General features: G+C 36.4%; 1 protein-coding gene across 3 annotated transcripts; it reads left to right on the forward strand.

The window, feature by feature from the left end:
* Positions 1-385: 385 nt before the first annotated feature.
* On the forward strand, positions 386-17,831 carry PH4alphaEFB (prolyl 4-hydroxylase subunit alpha-1). Of its 3 annotated transcripts, none has more exons than XM_074093487.1 (12): positions 386-595; positions 7,978-8,175; positions 8,568-8,713; positions 10,339-10,495; positions 11,210-11,394; positions 11,943-12,082; positions 12,202-12,326; positions 13,094-13,247; positions 13,575-13,799; positions 14,672-14,731; positions 15,338-15,503; positions 16,115-17,831. In XM_074093487.1, the coding sequence occupies exons 2-12, from the start codon at positions 7,988-7,990 to the stop codon at positions 16,231-16,233; spliced, it is 1,665 nt and encodes a 554-aa protein (XP_073949588.1). In that variant the 5' UTR covers positions 386-595; positions 7,978-7,987; the 3' UTR covers positions 16,234-17,831. The 3 variants fall into 3 exon arrangements, with proteins under 3 accessions (XP_073949588.1, XP_073949590.1, XP_073949589.1); XM_074093489.1 differs by lacking the exon at positions 386-595 and adding an exon at positions 3,479-3,822; XM_074093488.1 differs by lacking the exon at positions 386-595 and adding an exon at positions 3,480-3,827.
* The last annotated feature ends 1,356 nt before the right edge of the window (positions 17,832-19,187 follow it).

Consider the following 19,187-nt stretch of genomic DNA (forward strand, 5'->3'; position numbering starts at 1 on the left):
AAACCCAGGTAACGTGATTGCTCAACTATAGGTTAGGTTAGGTTAGTATTTTGTCAAGGCGCGAAGCGATATACCTAGGCGGAATAGTCGTTAAATTTATATAAAGATTTGTTTTCCAGACATATAATTGGTGGGAACAATATTCAAAAGTTACGTGAAGTATGCGAAAGTAACTTTCTGCGTAACTAATTTATGCGTAAGTAATTTTCTGCCTAAAGAATATTCGGAATTCAAAAATTATGCGTAAAGCCCACCCACACCCACAACACTGTTATGCGAACCGTTTGCCAGATTCTCATATTATATCCACTCTGTCTTGAACCGTATAAAAGTAGTCTCGAACAGTCAAAAAAAATTTGGCAGCTGTCAATGTCAATTTTGGTAGATAAATCTTTGTGAGAAAAAAAATTCGAATTATGTTGTAGGCGTACAAGAGAGTGTACGTGTTTTGTGATTGCGTTCTACGCTAACTACCTAGTAACATTTTCATTATCACTTCAATTAAATCTAGAATTAATTGTTTTCTTTACTTCAAGACGGCTCCGCTATATCCTTCCAGTTAGAGCTAATTCTAATGGAGTATTGATATATTTTGGTAAGTTTTAGTTTTGTTATTAATGTTTGAAAGTATTAGGGAACTGGCGACCTCCTTCCGGCGTTATTTAAGGCAAAGATGAGTCGTTGACAGTAGATTCCCTACTGTATATCAAACTCGAAAGGTTTCATTCACATTTCAAGGAGCACCACACTACTTTTTTACAAACATAAACAATTAAAGAAAGAGTTAAAGGGAGACAAACATTTATTTCTACGTCTTCGACACAACGAAACAATCGACACTATACTTAAAAAAAAATGATAGGTGCCTTGTTATCATATAAAAAAAGGCATTGACTTATAGTATTCAGTATTCATTTATTTGGCAAAAACATAAAACATAAGACTTATAAATACTAGTACTTACAGAAATTATGCACCCTGGTAGGGTATAGCCACAATTGTTATGTATGAAATTATAATCTAATTCTATTACATATATTACATATAGTTTCGACTCTATGTCTCTATTTATACAAATCACCATTGTTCTGATGTTTTCGCAATGATTAAACATTGATTTAAAGGATTTTTTTGTAACTCAATAATATTATTATAATCCATGAGAAAATCTAGATATCAATGCTTGAAAGGAGAAATTGACCAAGCAACATTTTTTGACATAGTGAGTTATGTACATGTTCAGAATCAGTAAAATTGATCCCAAATATGTATATAACTCACTATCTTAAAAAAATGTTGCTTAGTCAATTTCTCCTTTCAAGCGTCAATATATATAACTAGTCTGTTGTGTTTCTTTATGATCACTATTATTATCATCACAAATAGTTTTGAATTTCTAATAGCAATGATACTGGATTTTAAAAGATATTTTGTATTATTTTTATTTTTTAGGGTTAGTAAATGGGTTAGTTTAGTAATAGAGTAATACTCTCACAGTAATATACTTGTAATACAGACAGTTGATTTTTCTTTGTACAAAATAATATTTTCAAATTGACACTGGTAGTACCCAGTTATCCTACACATGGGAAGTGTATATTGACTAAGGATAGCCATGAGAGGTATTTGAGTGATTTCAACCTGTTCAATGCAGCATGAATATACAGGTTCATCAAGCACTCCTTTGTAGCCAAAGAATCTGGACTTCGCAGAAGAAGTGTGTGTGGTCATTGTGTCCCCCAATGAGGCTGGCATAGTCACACAGGTCCACTTAAGCCTCGATAAAAAAAAATAGAAAAAAAAGACCCAGTTTTCCTACAATTTTTGCAACATTTTGTTTACTTAGCATAATTAAGCATTATTCTTAGAAGGCCTCATCATGTGCGTGGGTGTTCAAACATTGAGTAAGTGTTTGTCAATTTATATGACAACCATTTTACATGTATTTACTTTGCTATATTGTATTTTATATTTTAAAACCTTTTATGTATTTTAACTAAAAAATAAAAATATCACACTGTATACTGCATGCTAGAAAGGCAAACATGTGCAAGGATAGTTTTATGGGGTAGGCAGAGCGCACGAAACTTTTACAATTTTAGGTTTTAAGTTTGACAAAAACAGTACAATAGTGACAGGTTGCTAGCCTGTCGCCTATGGTATACCTTAACCTATATCCTCTTTAGTTATAGAAAGATCTTTGTAAATTGTTTGAAACATGTTTCTGATCATATTTATTTATTTGGGGCTTCCTAATACCTGAATTAAATCAAGCGCTTATGAATTGTAATAGGACATTGACATCAAGAAAAACAATTATTTTCAAGAAGTAATTTACACTAAATGTAAGACTAAACAAAAATAAATTGAACCCCAGAACCTATTGTTTTTGACTCTACCTGGTGATGGAAATAATATTCTTTATTTAAATTTTATGTTATATCTTATCTAATGATTTTTGAAATTATATTACCCTAATCCCACTATAAACCCTTGTAATTTCCCACTAGAAGTTCATGTTCCTTTTATGTTGGTATCTTCTGTATTGTGTTATGAATAACTACTGTTATTATTATGACTAATCTTAAAAGTCCCTTAAATTGTTAATTTAAAGTTTACTCTGCTGAGTGTAATTTTTTACTACTCAAAATCCAGTTAATACTCCAAACTTAAAAGAGCCGAGCGATACGTTTCGTGCACTTGATCAGCTTTTGAACGCCACAGTCGGCAAAACACGAAAGCTGAAAATCGTGCCATAGGCACCACGTCGGCATTTCGTGGCGACTTTGGCATGATTTTCAGCCGTTTTCTCTTTGTCGTGTGTAGCCGGGCCGTCTGTGGCGTTCAAAATGTTAAATGCTTTGTACTTTTAGGCAAATCATATAATAAAAGGTAGGTAAACTTGTCGAAGATTGAGGTAACGTTATCTTTATTTGGATGTCCAGTAAAATCAAAAATAACTCGTAACCTGTCCAAGCTCCAGAAAAGTCTCGACTATAAAGTAAACAAATGCCGCGTGTGGGGCGACACGACGCATCGTAAGCTTATTTTGTTCATCACATCACATACCTAATGTTCGAAGCTTACAAAGTACCTATTATAACCGTTATAAGCATCTTATCAAGTCCCAAGTTAGCTTTTCGCTTAATAGATTTGTTAGACCCCAGATGAAATTAAGTAGGTATTTCAATAATAGATGGTAATAGGACATTGTCATTAGTCATTAACCATTATACTTATAAAATGATTATTTACTATCATCAAGTTTGGGCATCCTGATTCTCAAATAACCTACTAAAGTAGGAAATGTAGTTTATTCCCGGCTCATGTTCCAGAAGAATCTACTGTAAAACAAATGAACGCGTTAACTCTCGGCCCCTATCTGTCTCTATTAGCACAGTTAGCTGTTACGTTCTCTACGTATCTCGTATAGTCTATAGTCTATACGGTATAGACCAATCTCTATGTCGAACGCATAATAATTATTAATATTAAAACGAGTCACGACAATCATAAACGTTTGTGATAAGGTCATCGGCTCGACGCTAGCTTCTGGGCGGTAGTAATTTGTTCGTTGACCCGACAACTGTTCTCCTAACGCCGGTCGTGTGCGGAAAGTGGAAACCGACAAAATATAGACTAACCCGTGAAACTTAAGAACTAAGTTGAGCTTCTAGTCTAAGTCTATAACTGTTGGTACGCGACGCGCGTGAGTTACATCGTGTCCCTCGGGCGATAGGTTGGTTAGAAATGCTGTCGTAATTGGTTTGTCGTGATCCCAAGCTGGTGTTAGACGCGAAAGTGAAGATCCATCAATTTCACGTAAGGTAACTGATCTGTGGTGTATTGTATCCTCTTTTAACGAATTGGATATACCTATCTGTTTTTGCCATGCATATTGGTTGGGCTATAAAGAAAAGCGATCAAAAATGGTCTGATGGACGTAATCATGATCACGTCGTCATGTGCATATGCACTCCAAAATCACAAGAGATTATAAGATTTACTAATTTTATTAACATTTCTTACTTACTTATAAAAGAGTGAAGGACAAGAAATTGGGCAGACATAGGCATTTCTTGAGAATCTTAGAGCTGATTTAAGAAGTGATCTTTCAGAAATTTCTACGAGATAGGGAACCAGCCCATTTATTATTGTTCCATGGGGTGAAGCAACGGACAATACGGACATAAGCTAGTTGAACTTAAAAATACTGAACTGAAACGTTATATAATATTGATGGTAATCGAGGACTATCTACGTTTAAGTTTCGACCTATTCGGGAGACGGTTAGTGTAATTTATTTAAATACGGGTTGCTAGACTTTACCTGCGACTTCGCACGCGTAAACGATTAGATCTGACAGACAATTCGACATTAGAGGATTTTACTAATAAATATCCCACTAACAAATAACCAAATCTATCATGGGTTCCATTAACGTTTGCATTATAAGTCGCCCGCGCAAAATTTCCTGTCTCTGATCGGTTCTCATCGTGTCTCATCGGTTTTTTGAATTTCTCAAGTTAAAAGTTTTTTGGCCTTCGATAAAATTGTATTATTTGCCAATTGTGTACTGTACACGCATCAGGGAATAATTAGGAACTGGGTTCAATGTCCAGCCTGAACTATCACTTTGTAGCTTTTCAATGTTGTCTAGTTTCGTTATATTATATATAACTTCTAAAAAACTATGTATACAAAAAATAATTCATGCGGCAAACGTAATTAATACTGTTGACGATCGTATACTACCTACTCTTTTGTACATTAGACATCACCTAAGTATTAAAATAACACATGTAACCTATAGATAAGAAGCATAGTTTTGCTCCATTCATTTAGAGCATCTGCGATAGCCATTCCACCGGGAGTGGGGACGCGACAATGTCTCTTCATTGAATGATTGATAACTGGATGCGTACGCGCAACTTGTCACGTACATTATTAATAAAAACACAAATACATATAGCGAAATCATCTAAACGGAGAGTTTGTAAATGCCAAGTCTTGTCGGTTGTCTATTCGTACATAAACACTGATAGTCTTTCATTTGGTATAAAATGATATAAAGTTACAAACATGTCTTGTTGCAAAACATAGGTTTAGTCTAGTAGGTCTGACAAAGGCAAACGTCAGTGTCTCTTATAAAAATGTGTTAGAAAAAAATTAAATAAATCGATGACCTCCTTTTTTGAAATCAGTTAAAAAACCTACAGCTTGTGATGATCGAAATCGATAATTATTAACCATCTCACTTTAAATTATGCAAACAACTCACGAGCATCTTTACCGCAATAAACAAATACCTGTACACTAAAATTTAATTAATAATTAGCCAATAAATGCTCAAAAATTGCCCACTGAAGTTTAATTAGCGCTTTTAGAAATCAGTTTTTATCGCAAACAATGCGTGTTTATTATTAGGCGCATATGAAGTGAGTCGTTTTTACACATTTCATTCTTAAACTCTGGTCCTAATTTTTTCTCATTATTGATAATGGGACATAGAACCCCTGCGAGTCATTTAGTGGCTCATATTTCCATGGTATTACCATTACCATACGCTACGCGAATAAACGTTCGCCGATGGAGTCTTATTTTTATCGCAAAATATCTTCTTCTTACATGAAACTTAGTAAGGTTTTCTTCTAATACCTAGGTTTCAGCTTGGGAATAATGCTTTCTTATGTCCAGCGGAAGTAGCGGATGTCCGGCTGTTCTCCACTAAATACAGATCACTTTTATCAAACTGTCCTCTTGAAAGTTTGTGAGTAGGTTTGATAGTTAAATACATTTTTAACCATGGCTGTTGCGACTGCTACGTAAAAAAAACATATTTCACTTGCAGTACTTGTACTATTAGGTATTTATTCTGTGCTTGCAGCCATTTCGAAAACTTCGCGAGGCACAAGCTATTTAAGCTTCACAGAGCGATTTTTCCAATGTTTCAGTCAATGATCTTTATGTTTATATCGATTATGCACATATTATAGTAGCGTCAGGATAACTACATCGGTACTGCGGTACTGCCTCAATACAATAGCTATCATTGTAATACAATGTGGAAAGGTCTAATGAACTTTGAATGCGAATTTTGAATGGCAAGTGCAGTTCGCAGATTGCTCCGAAAGCACACAATGCCAGGGACAAATAAACCTTAAAGTCAATGCCCCTGACCGTTCATTCTGCAGGAAAAATAAAATACCTCAAAATATACCTACCTTTCTCGATTTGACCGGTTCGGCCGAAAAACGGTACGTTCATGTCTTAAAATCTCAATTTATAAACTGGGGATGTCTGTCGTCAGATTAAGTGACGTCCGATGTAATTTGGTGCCGAAAGCTTGCTGATAAAATATTTGAACAATATTTTTGTACCGGACTGCTGGTAACTAGTATTAGCACAATATTATTTTATCTATTGTTAGCTACTTCCAATTTACATTTCCTTCTTTGAAATGTTACTTTACTTTATTTAGGTACTTTTGCTATCTATAAAGTTGCCCTTTGGGTATGTTTAGCCGTATTTGTTTGTTTTTAACCTATTCCCAATCAAGGCGCTGAAATAAAATTTTCATAAAATGATAATATTCACGATCATTTTCAAAACCACCGAAAACATTGAAAACATTTTATCCAAAATATTTACTTTACTCATATTGTAGCTATTGTCTAAGACTGTGTTGAAGCGTCATCATTATCCTCGCCCATCTCTGGTGGAAACGCAGCCTTATCGTCAAAAAACAATTTGTCAACACCATAAATTTCATATTAAATCAAACTGGTGAAAGTAATAAATAATGTGTAAATCTAAAATAAGTAAATTTCAGCAAAAACATGTACATATTAAAAATTGCGCGTAAAAAAAGTAGGAGCAAAAAAGTAGGAGCAAATCGATGACAATTCCAACTCTGAATGTGTAATGAGCATTTCATTTATTTTTATTTTAAGTATTTATTTATTCAGGAAACCAACCAGCCTTAATTAACAACAATTGTACACTTAACTAAAATGTTACATGGCGAATAATAGGTTACCACAGTAGATACGTAATAATAGTAACTAGAACATTCGTTTATGACAATATAAATACAGTAGGTATGGATTCACAACAATGTGTGTGTGTGTGTGTGTGTGTGTGTGTGTGTGTGTGTGTGTGTGTGTCTGTGTGTGTGTATATTTGTTATTTCAAAACACATCACATGGAACTATCGATTGATTAAAGTAGTCAGGTTACATGTAATCGTAACTACTTGTAGGTAGTTAACTACGTGTCATCGTAATCACAAATCAGATTTCAAGATAGCAAGTTGTTAACTACGCCCTACCTGTAGTAGTTATTACCGACCGAGTGGCTAAAATCACTGACCTCAGATTTTCACATCAAGGTAGGTAGTATAATATGTATACACCTATGTAGCCATGTATTCCTTGTGAATAAATAAATATTTCATGTGATTTTTTGGTGTAATATTCCATCCACAGTTAGTCATTACATTAGTAAAGTTCTGAAACCTAAATGCAAATATACATGTACATATTTTTATACATCCACTTCACATAATACAGACCACTTAGGTATGAAACTTGATCAGTGGCGCAAAAACATGCACCAAAAGAAATTCTGTACTTGCATGTCGATGTTACTTGCCTTGGTCGTTTATTACTTTGTTAACGACTATATTGTCTCCATGTGAAAATCCCCAGTAATATTGTATAAGCGGTTATTCAGCAATTCAGACACTTACAGTAGGTAGATATGGTATGTCTGGGTTAAAATAAGAATTTAAAACGCATTTTTTAAGTTTTCCACATTATTGTAATTATTCATTAAAGTACCTACGGATTGTGCAATTTTTTTTACTGTCGTCGAGTGTATTGTCAACAACACAAAACATTATATGCGTGACCGAATTAATTTTAAAGTTTTTTTTTGACACTTGCCGCCAAATAAATAATATATTTTTTGTTTCAGCACGTTGAAAATGGTTCCTAATATTCTACACATGTTTAGCTTAAGCTTACTCCTATTACACTACAAGTCATGGTCCAAAGCGGAGTTGTTTACCGCAATCGCACAGATGGAGCCACTGCTCGAGACACACAAGAGAATTATAGACGATCTAGACGATTATATTATGAAGGAAGAGAAGAGAATAGCCGTCTTGAAAAGGTAAGTTTAAGCGACGCGTTTCTTAAACACTGCGTAAGCAAGGGCGTAGCCACTTTGGAAAAGTATACGGCACTTGCACCTGATCTCCTTGAATTCTCTGACGTTACTGATTTAAAAAAAAAACCGCTCCTTATCAAAAGACACGAATCAGCTCACATAAGTATAGTCGCGTAGGGCGCGCATGAAACATACATAGAAATCTTTTAATGGATATTGCGACGACTGCTTTTCTTTACTTTACCTCATCTTGGAACTGATTCTGGCTCCGCCCTTATGCGTCAGCCGTATTGGAAATCCTGTGACGTCATTTTTTTTTTGTTTTTCAACACGGCGAATATATGCAACAGAGGGTCTATCTGTGTATGCTGTCAAAAAGAGATTTTTGTTTTTAGTCATTTGCAACTCTACAAGCTTGAACACGAAAAGGCAATGGAGGACATTCCGAATTACTTGGGAAACCCCATTAACGCATTTACCTTGATCAAAAGACTCACGACCGATTTGGATGACATTGACGACAGCATCAAAGTTGGAACAGGTACCTCTATTTTTCTAGTTGCATTTTGACTACTTTTCTCTCTACAAGTTCAAGGGCTTAACCTTTAAAATATGCGTCTATTTGGACGACTTCATGACGCACTGGCCCCGCATGGGAACTCTAGCCCGCGCCCTACTATTGTGGGAAGAAGCCAGTGCCCTATGTTGGCTGAGGTGATGATGTCCAGTCAATACAAGATCGATACGGCCAAAGTTACAAAAATATGTGGACACGACTTTATCGACTTAATATTAAAGTCGTATATGCAGATGTGGTGCATAATGATATTTTATTGGAAAAGTTCGTATTTATCGTGCTCTTTCAATTTTTCCGTCGAACAGCCATGCACTAAACAATAATGTTGAAAATGTCACTATGAATTGACACTTCGGATGCCGCCGTATTCCGTTTGAGATCCGACCTAGATCCGACTTTTCCCGATGGAACATTATTCAGTATTTAAATAAATATTTTTTAACTTTGGTTTTATATTTGTAGTTGACTATAGGTACATGCAAAATGTACCTAATGTAAAATGTATGGCTGAGTATAAAAATAAGACATCGAAGCCCAGGGCCCTATTTCACCAACGTGACAATTGACAATGACATATGTCGACTGACAATCTGTTATTTGTATCTACCGGGTGTGGCCTGTAATATGAGAAATAATTAAAACATAGATCATACTCGTCAAACTGAACAACATTAGTTCAGCGACTTTTAAAAATAATTATTTTTCTAATTTTTATAACACTTTTAATTTTATTCGAAGAAGCAATATAAAGCAAAATGCTTGATGTTTGTAGCGTAACAGCACAGGCGACGTCAGTTGTGTTCTAGGATGGCGTACATTGATAGCAGTATTTAATTTGTATGAAAAAAGGAAAATTCAAAGACTCCATTATTTTTAAAACTCGCTGAACTAATGTTGTTCAGTTTGATGAGGACTATCTACGTTTTAATTTTTTGCTCGTATTACAGGCCACACCCGGTATAAAAATTGTATGATAATTATTTTGTGAAACAAGAATTATTTTTCCTATACATGAGATTAAAACTTTGTCAGGTTTGCATTACAATTGTAGTGTTTCGTCAGGTACCGGAAAGCCTCAAGGTCACCAAATATAGCTGTCTCGGCGCCCAATATCATTTCTTTGCTTTCGGCGTCGAGACTCTAGGTCCTTGGGGTAAGGGTGCGCTGGAGCTACACAGGGAGCTCAGCAATAGGTTAAGGGAGGCAACAGGCAACCCTCGCGCCGGCAGCTTTCTCGCGCAAAGAATCTCAATCGCAGTTCAACGCGGGAATGCTGCCTGCGTGATGGGCACCATGCCAAGAGGCCCACCTCTCTTTTTTAATTAAAGTTTTAGTTTTAGTTATTTTAATTTAATAGTAGTTTTAGTCTTATGGATATGTTGTATTTTCTTAATAAATAATTTCCTATCACATAGGTACGCATATTTTTTAAATGGCTCTAGTAGTAGTAGTTCTAGTAGTAGTCGGCTCTAGTAGTACTAGTAGTAGTCGCACATGTCAGCGTGGTGAAATAAGGCCCAGGGATCAGTAGGCTCGATTTTTTAGAATTCAAAGTTACAATTAAACATCAACGATATTGTTGATTCCAGAGTACATCAAGAACATAACGATGAGTCACGATGACGTGAAATACCCGACTCTGGAGGATCTGGCGGGCGCGGCGCAGGCGCTCACGCGGCTGCAGACCACGTACCGGCTCGACGTGCGAGACCTCGCTGAAGGGGTACTCAATGGGATCGTGTATAGGTTAGTTTCATTACTAAACATTACTGTCTAAGTTACCTACCGATCTTATTGCGTGTGAAAATTTCACAAAGATACATTATAATTTGAAAACACGCGTTTTCCCAGATATAGCACCAAGTTAGATAGATTGGTCGCCCCCTAAAGTCCCCACATAGCAAATTCGTCGAAACCGTTAGAGCAGTTTCCAAGATAAATAAATTCATACAAAAATACAATAATTTTACTATTAAATTTCAATTTCATTTGCTAAGTTTGGTGACAAGAATCTGACCATTGAACGCTAAGATCGCGGTAGAAAGTGATGGCGAATGCGGTGCCAGCGAGATAGATAATACGGCTTTTAGCGTGAGATTAATGGAATGTAAATGTAATCTTAAGGAATTTTGGATTCCATCCAAATGTATACTGGTTTCAAACCGGCCCCTTTATCTACAGAATATTGACCTGATATGCATAAAAGGAAAACATTAAACAGGACAGACTTGGCACAAGCGTTATGCCCGCTTGCCATCGCGAGTATAGTGGATTATGTATGGACCCAGCTTAACTCACAACTATAAATTTCGGAAAAATTCAGTGACAGCACTTCCATGGTATTTGATCGTTACGTGGGGTGCGCCTGATGTAGGCATGAATAATGTAATACTACCTACTGGTACAGCAATGTATGGCTTGTGTAAATAGTCCATTTGTTATTTATTAATTATGTTTTAGTCATCCCATGAGCGCGGCTGATTGCTACGAGCTCGCCCGTGCCGTCTACAATCTGAAAGACTTCAAGAATGCGATAGCGTGGAGTATGGAAGCGCTGAGAAAGTATAGAGATGAAACAGATATAGAGCACACGTTCACCGAGAGCGATATACATGAATATATCGGCTTCTCATATTTCCTGACAGGTTAGTTTCTAAAACTTCTGACTGGGAACAGAGGCTATATCGTCTAACACTTGGAATCACAATCGTATTCACCACTTCTTTCTGTCATGCGTTATAAGATGGGGACAGAAAGAGATGATAAATGCGACCACGAAAGTCAGCGCGTTAGACAATACGGCCTCAGTTGGGTAGGATGTATAAATTGCAGTCACATTGAATATACCATCAGCCAAATATGTGATCACCACCATCTTAAAGTTGATTTAGTATTCATTGAAAATACAAGGAAGTACAAGAGTCTTTGACATATAACCAATAATTAAAAGATAAAGCTCTTATAAAATACCATTTCAAATAAATTTCATTTCAAACCAGAAAATCATATTGATTTTCAATCAAATGTAAAATTGTTTTTGAAGTAGCTTACGTAAGTAGCGTATCCCGCAACAACTAACACTAAATGTAATTCATGTTTAATTGTTTTAAGTTAAATAAATAAAAAAAAACCGCTCTCGGCTTTAGTCATTCATTACCGAAACGTTTCCAATCTTTTTGTGATTTGTTCACAGGAGATGTGAAAAGCGCTTTGGAATGGACCCATAAGCTATTAGAAATAGATCCCAACCACCCCCGAGCCCGCGGTAATATACCGCACTATGAGAAGACTATCAAAGAACAAGAAAAACAAAATAAGAAGAAACAAAGAGGGGTATGTATGTAAATAGTGGATTGGATGAAAAATCTTTTAACGTAAATATTTTGAACCAAAGTATCGCTTGGTTCTGAGCAAACGTAGAGTATATATTTCATGATTTTTTTTTAAATCAGGAAGTGGGAGAGGATAGTAATACAGAAGAGCTCTCCGAAGATATGAAGAATTATGCGAATGAAAGAGCAAAATACCAGGCACTCTGCCGAGGTGAGGTGGCAGTGCCCAGCGATATCGCGAAAAGGTATTTATAAGTGTTGTTGTATATGTTAAACATATGCAAACGTTTAGGAGCGGCCAGACTACAGTCGAACAAATTGAATCATGGCCCAGGATGGAACCTTTGTGCTACTAATGTCATGTTGACATCTCATAATTTTGTTTAGGAAATCATAGTGAAATTGATTATTAAAAGGTTCCACCCTGGGTCATGATTCAATTTGTTTGACTGTACACGCTGCGGCTAGTCCAAAGATGTGTGAAGCCAGCCATACACCCTAGGATATAACCAAAAAATATCAATGCTTACCTTTTTCAAATTTTGCTTACGCAGGCAAGGAGTCATGTCATACACACGTTCAGATATATTATACCTGCACAAATGAACTGTGCAGGTGCAGGCATAACCCTCGGTTATAACCTAGCTTACACAAGCTTTACATGAAAACCGCACGTCCCGTCCCGCCACGCGCTAAACTTGAGTGGGCACACAGGCTGTATACTCGAGACTCGATTTAAGACTCGATGTTGGGTCCATTTCTTCTCGATACTTCTTGAGGAAACAAGCGATACCTATCTAAAAAAAATGTACTTTTGAGTTATTTATACTATCTGATGCAAAATGTGCCGGCGGCAATATGTCAACATATTCGGGCTCATTTTTTGGTAATTTGGTCTTTCGTTTCTTTTTCTTGGGCTTTGTTGTATAACCTATAATATCACAGTACTGGAGCATTGCTCCCAACTGAGCTACTGCTGACTTTATAGTTAAATTTACTAATTTTTCTATAGATTAAGTTGTCGCTACTTGACGGAGCACCATCCGTTCTTACGCCTGGCGCCGATCAAAGTGGAGCAGGTGTACATCAAACCGGATGTGTACGTGTTCCATGAGGTCATCAGCGACGAGGAAATTGGATTCATCCAGGAGATGGCCTTGCCCAGGGTAAGTGACTCTTATTCTGCCTTCGGTTTTAGGTGAATAACGCACGAGCTGTGGTTGCGAAGTAGATTTCCCGGATCCCGACCTCGGCTCATCCGTGCGTTGTCTGCTGTATACTCGTACTGTTTCACTACTCTAATAAGTTCTTAGTATATGTGACTAATATTAGTGATGCTGTCTCTGGTTTTTTTAAATGTTTAAATAAAGTATCATGAGAAAATGTACATCAAGCACTAGACAGCGAATTAACATACATGTATTTAGATAAATACATACTTTCCGCAACCTTGAAGGCGACATTATTCTCAAGTATATTCTTACCTCTCACAGTTCAAGCGCGCCGTGGTCCACGATCCCAAGACAGGCGAGCTGGTGAAGGCGCACTATCGCATAAGCAAGTCCTCGTGGCTGCACGACTCAGAGAGTGAAGTTATCGCGCGCCTGTCGCGGCGAGTCGCGGATATGACCGGGCTCTCCATGCATTCAGCGGAAGAGCTGCAAGTGGTCAACTACGGGATAGGAGGGCATTACGAGCCGCACTATGACTTCGCTCGGGTGAGTGAATCAAGTGGCCACACGAAAGAGTGTACTTCGTTTTTTTAGCAATAGAAATGTGGTAAACAATCTTAACTTTTTTTTGCATCATAATATCTATCTGCCTGAAGAAGAGTCTCTATTGTAGCCTCTCCCTATAAAAAAAAACATACTTCATGTTCATTTTGTTATGATTTCATCAGTAATTAATATTGATAACAGCGTTTTTAAATAAAAAGACAGTTTAAGATTTTTTCTTTTCAGGGTTCCGTACCCAAAGGGTGCCAACGGGACCCTATTACTGAGACTCCGCTGTCTGTCTGTCTGTCCGACCGTCTGTCACAGGGCTGTATCTCTTGAGCCGTTATAGCTAGACACTTGAAATTGTCACAAATTATGTATTACTTTGGCCGCTATAATACCAAATACTAAAACAAAATAAAGTTAAAAATTAAAGGGGGTCGTCATACAAGAAAAGTGTTTTATCAGCGTTTTTTGGTTGCTAGGCAATCTTTATCGTTGCTAGGTGGGCGAGGTGACAGCTAGCAGTTGCTAGGGGCTAGTTGATTCATCTTCACGAGTACTTTGGTAACCAGAGGGAAAAGTCCAGTCAGCAAAAAAAGCTTGTATTAGAATTTTTAACAAAAACTTATTACTAAACAATTTTTAAAATACTGTACGGAGGTACGGAACCCTTGAACCTTTCGTGTACCAGTCCGACTCGCATTTGATCGATTTTTTCTATTGCTTCTATTTATACAGCGTACTAACTTCACTCGACGCGCCGCAGACTTGCCAAGGCTGCCTATGTGGTTAACTGATGTTAAACCAATGAACACCACTAAAAACTGGAAAAAAATCGTAAAACCATAGCATTTCTCTATTTGTTTCAGAAATTTGAGAACGCATTTGCCAATTTTGAGGGCAATAGGATCGCTACAGTGCTGTTTTATGTAAGTTCAAGCTGATGTTTTTTTATTTATTAATATAATCCACATTCATTGCTTGACAGGTGGTACCTAATTATAGTTAGTAGGTAGTATTAAATTTACCTATAGTTTGTAGGAAAACAAAACAGTAAGTTTGACTGTCACTTTAACTTGTAAGTGAAAATAATCTGATGTTTTATACAATAAACCTTAGTGCGGTATAGGAACTCATCGATCTACCATTTTTCTGCATAACGGTTTTATACGATATAGCTGTTGAACCTTTCTTTTGCCACAGTTGATGATATACCTATTGAGTAAATGTAGAATAATCAATATTGGTCAACATAAATAAATAAATAATGGCCCCAGTCATCAGTCTCAGAAACTGTCACGCGGTTCTTTATTATTAACTCAGATTTTCCTTTAAATAACTGTGAATTTTGTGATAATCGTAGGATTTCAGGGAATGCGTGCTTTTATGCTTAGGATTTACGTATGTTAGCCACAATAGTGTTATTTTGTTAGTTCTCCAAAAGCTCATTCACATTCTGAATCCCATTTATGTGTCCACATTAATCATAGCCTAGTCGGATCCTGACTCTAAATCTTATCTTTCGACATATACAGATGTCAGAAGTCGCGCAAGGAGGTGCCACCGTGTTCACCGAGCTGGGGCTGTCAGTGTTCCCCATAAAGCACGCGGCGCTGTTCTGGATGAACCTTCACCCCTCCGGCGAGGGTGACATGGCCACGCGTCACGCGGCTTGCCCCGTGCTCAGGGGCTCCAAGTGGGGTAAGATCGCCTGTAAACGACTCGAGGTTATCAGTGTCAGTAAAATACGTGGAAGCGTAGGTGGAGGATTTGATAAATGGGTGCTGAACTGGTATTATTAATAGACGAGTAACCGCAGAAGTGGTAATTGGGGAGATGGGTATCTTATCTGTTCCTGCTAGGAGAGAGAAAAAAGCTTTTGTAAGGCAGATTCTGACAGGTGTAGCTTGAATTTACTTGATTGTTAGTTGACTAAGATAGTGGTAGTATGTACAGTCGAATTCTTATACTTCTGAGCAAAACATTGCTTTCATAGTGAGGTGTCTGAACTGGTATTATTGAGAGAAGAGTAACTGCAGAAACGGTAGTTTGGGAGAAGGGTATCTATTCCTGTTAGGAGATGAAAGACAGGTTTTGTAAGGCAGATTTGGGCAAACGTAGCTTGAATTTACTTGATTGTTTGCTGTCGGGTTCTTATACGTCTGAGCAAAAATTAAATTAAAAATATCTGAACAAGCTTCTACGCCGTTAACAATAGAGTCTTGTTCACATTTTTGATAAAATTTTTGCTCAAAAGTAAAGAAATGCGACTGTACTAACCATTAGTTAAAAATATTGTTTTCATTTTATAGTGTGCAATAAATGGTTACACCAAGGCGGTCAAGAATTGTTGAAACCCTGCAATTTAGATTACCAAGAAGAAGGCATCATTCGTAACATCCCTCGTGGCATTCCTAAAACATCCAGGTAGGTATAAACCAGTGTTATAGATTACCAATTGACTGAATTAAATCAATAAATCAATGAGTAAGAATAGTAAATGATAGCCTTAAGTAATTGACAATCAGTGTTAGTCATAGTCATATTCTAAATTTAGAACGGAACCCTACATCGATATACGCTAAGCACGCTCCATTTAAATTATTACTGTGTTAAAAAAATATGTTTATCGTGAGACAACTTTTTGTATTTCGCTGTAGGATTTCTGCCTTATTATAAATAAATAATTGGAGACTTTAAACAAACCCGTATAAATAAATTAAAAAAAGATTATAACATAACTTGGTTGCAAAACTATCCTGAAATGTAAAATGACACTTATGTTTAATAAATTAAAGAGCAAATTTCTGTTTTGCAATGTTTGTGTATATAAATTAGTAACAAAAATTGTTTAAAAAATATTAAAATTAAAGGGGTACAGTCTCTTCATGTCCATTGTCCGTTTGATATCCGTGTAAAGTATTCAGTGTTGTATTTATATATCTTAACTTACTGTTTCAGTAAGCGAAATAAGTTCTGATAACCACCATGATATGAACAGGAATGTATTAATGGTAGTGCAAATTAATAATACTTAGATTTTAAGACAGTACGTTCATTTTATTAGCATAAATTGTAACGTTTTCAGTGTCATTATCCAATGATTAAAGATAACATAACTAATCTGAGCTTCTGTTTGATAGTTGGCTTCGTACAAGTACACCAGCTGACAAATCTTTCGCGTAAGTTTAAATAATTTGCTAAGAAGAGAAATGATGAAACATGTTTGAGATGGTTGTTTTTATCTGTAATCCGAGAAGATTGGAGTAAAGTGTACTGCGCACCGCACGGCACAAACACGCTGGCTAGATGACAAAAAGAGACGAATAACAATTAAGAAGCATCTTTGTTTTAACAGTTGTTATTTAAAACAATTCATCAAATAATTTTGAACTGGCCATAGAAAGCAAAACCAGTAATTTATATACTCTAGTTATTAATTTTAAGAATCTTGCCCTATTTCGTTTAGCCATGACAAAAAATTAATTAAGTAGCATTTTATTTTAATTTTTTTGCCAAAACAGCGAGATATTCCAAATATAAAGAAATTTTAGAGGCTGTCCTGTGTGGGCATGTAAGTATCTATGTTTTAAAGAAGGACCTTTTGGTACTTGAAATGTACCAAAAGCCACCACACAGCTGTGGTGTGTCACACAGTCGTAGTCATTGTTGCCGATTATGCTGTCCATTCTAGCGTTTGCTGACGCATACGTTAAAAATTTCTACTAAACGTGAGGTATAATATGAATTACAGCCAATCCCGATAGAAATATTTTTAGTACAAATACATTGTGTGAATTATAATCTTAACAAATATTGTTTTGTTGTAAAATATTTTAAAACGCCATAAAAATGCATTTATGTTTTTGTTTAAGCTTCGACTATATGAGCGTAAGTAATCTGTTCACATGACGGGACAATGTAAGTAATATGTATTTTTAAGTGATTGCTTTTTACAATTTTATATCTGTCTGTATTAACAGAGATTTATTTTATGTTATTGCAAATTACAAAATGTTCTAACAATAATTTCGTGTTTTTTTTTAACCAATTGTTAAAAAATATTCATATACTTATAGTTTTTTATTGTATAAATAAAAAAAACTGCGTTTGTCTTTTTATGTGAACGATTTATTTATTGGGACGTCCACCAACGAGATGGACGGATGACCTAGTTAAAGCCGCGGTTTCACGGTGGATGCAGGCCGCTTCCAACCGAAGCAGCTGGAGGTAGTATGGGGGAGGTCTATGTCCAACAATGGACGTCCTACGGCTGATAGGATGATGATAATGGCGCACCTGGTGAGATGACAGCGTAACTGTGGTCAGCAAAAAGTACACTCGGCAAAAAAATTTTGAGCAGAATTTGTTGTTGGAGCGGTGAAAGAGTTCAAAACAATTCGGAACGCGCTATTACACACTCAGATTCTTGAACACCTTCACCGTTCCGACTGTTACTAAGCGCTAATAATACCACAGCATTCTATTGTTTTTTGCTCTAGGCTCTAGGACCTGGGGGTAAGGTACAATTTTAATACGACTATATAAACCTTTGGGTTTTACTTGAATTGATAATCTTCAGAGAGCAATTTAGGCCAGCGGGAACAAAATAATTACAGGAATAAGGTATACGTAAAGTATACGTAAAAAAAATAAGTAATATTTTTCTAAGGATTTCGTATTTTATACGGAATCTTCCAAGTTTAGGTATATTTTATACCTTAGGCTGCTATTTAAGAGTAAAACTACTAATAATTCTCAAGAAAACTTAGCCGTTATAGTTTTCCTTGAAAGTTTGATATACTTACTACCATCCTGATTTTTTTTTAATTTTTCCGCCCCCCGGTTTAGATTTTAGAGGGGAGGGGGACAGACAGACAGACATGGCGAAACTATAAGGGTTCTGTTTTTGCCATTTTGTCTCCGGAACCCTAAAAAAGGACTGGGCATGTATTTCCGACTAATTCCGACAGTACATACTAGCCTAAAGCACGGTTTGCACTGCGAGTGAAGCGGGCACCGTAGCGATTCCATTTGACTCGCTCGCTATTGTAGTGTAGTTTTCTGTGGTGAATTTGTTTGTGTCATTGTTTAAATGATTTTGCTTTACGTTGTAGCAAAACATAATTAGAACATATTATTTTATTATATCTATCTAGACACGCGGCAGCGTGCCAAGCCAAGTTTAAAAGAAGAGAACTGGCGACGCAGCGGCGTTACACGAACCATTTGGAGCCACTTTTGACCTCTACGTAACTCAACATCTAAGCAATCTAAGTAAGTAGGTATTTAACATTTTGTTTTCTCCGTGCCCATTTTGTAGTCGCACCGTAGCTTTAGGGAGTTAACTCCTCGCAGCGGAAATCGCGCTTTAGCAAATCAATT

Source organism: Choristoneura fumiferana, chromosome 10 (genome assembly GCF_025370935.1).
Source record: "Choristoneura fumiferana chromosome 10, NRCan_CFum_1, whole genome shotgun sequence".
NCBI lineage: Eukaryota > Metazoa > Arthropoda > Insecta > Lepidoptera > Tortricidae > Choristoneura > Choristoneura fumiferana.

Excerpts from the sequence above, each read along its gene's own strand:
- PH4alphaEFB (XM_074093487.1), top strand. The coding sequence starts at position 7,988 with ATGGTTCCTAATATTCTACACATGTTTAGCTTAAGCTTACTCCTATTA. Across the intron at positions 11,395-11,942 it reads CTTCTCATATTTCCTGACAG|GAGATGTGAAAAGCGCTTTG; the intron begins GTTAGTTTCTAA and ends ATTTGTTCACAG. Across the intron at positions 12,327-13,093 it reads CCCAGCGATATCGCGAAAAG|ATTAAGTTGTCGCTACTTGA; the intron begins GTATTTATAAGT and ends ATTTTTCTATAG.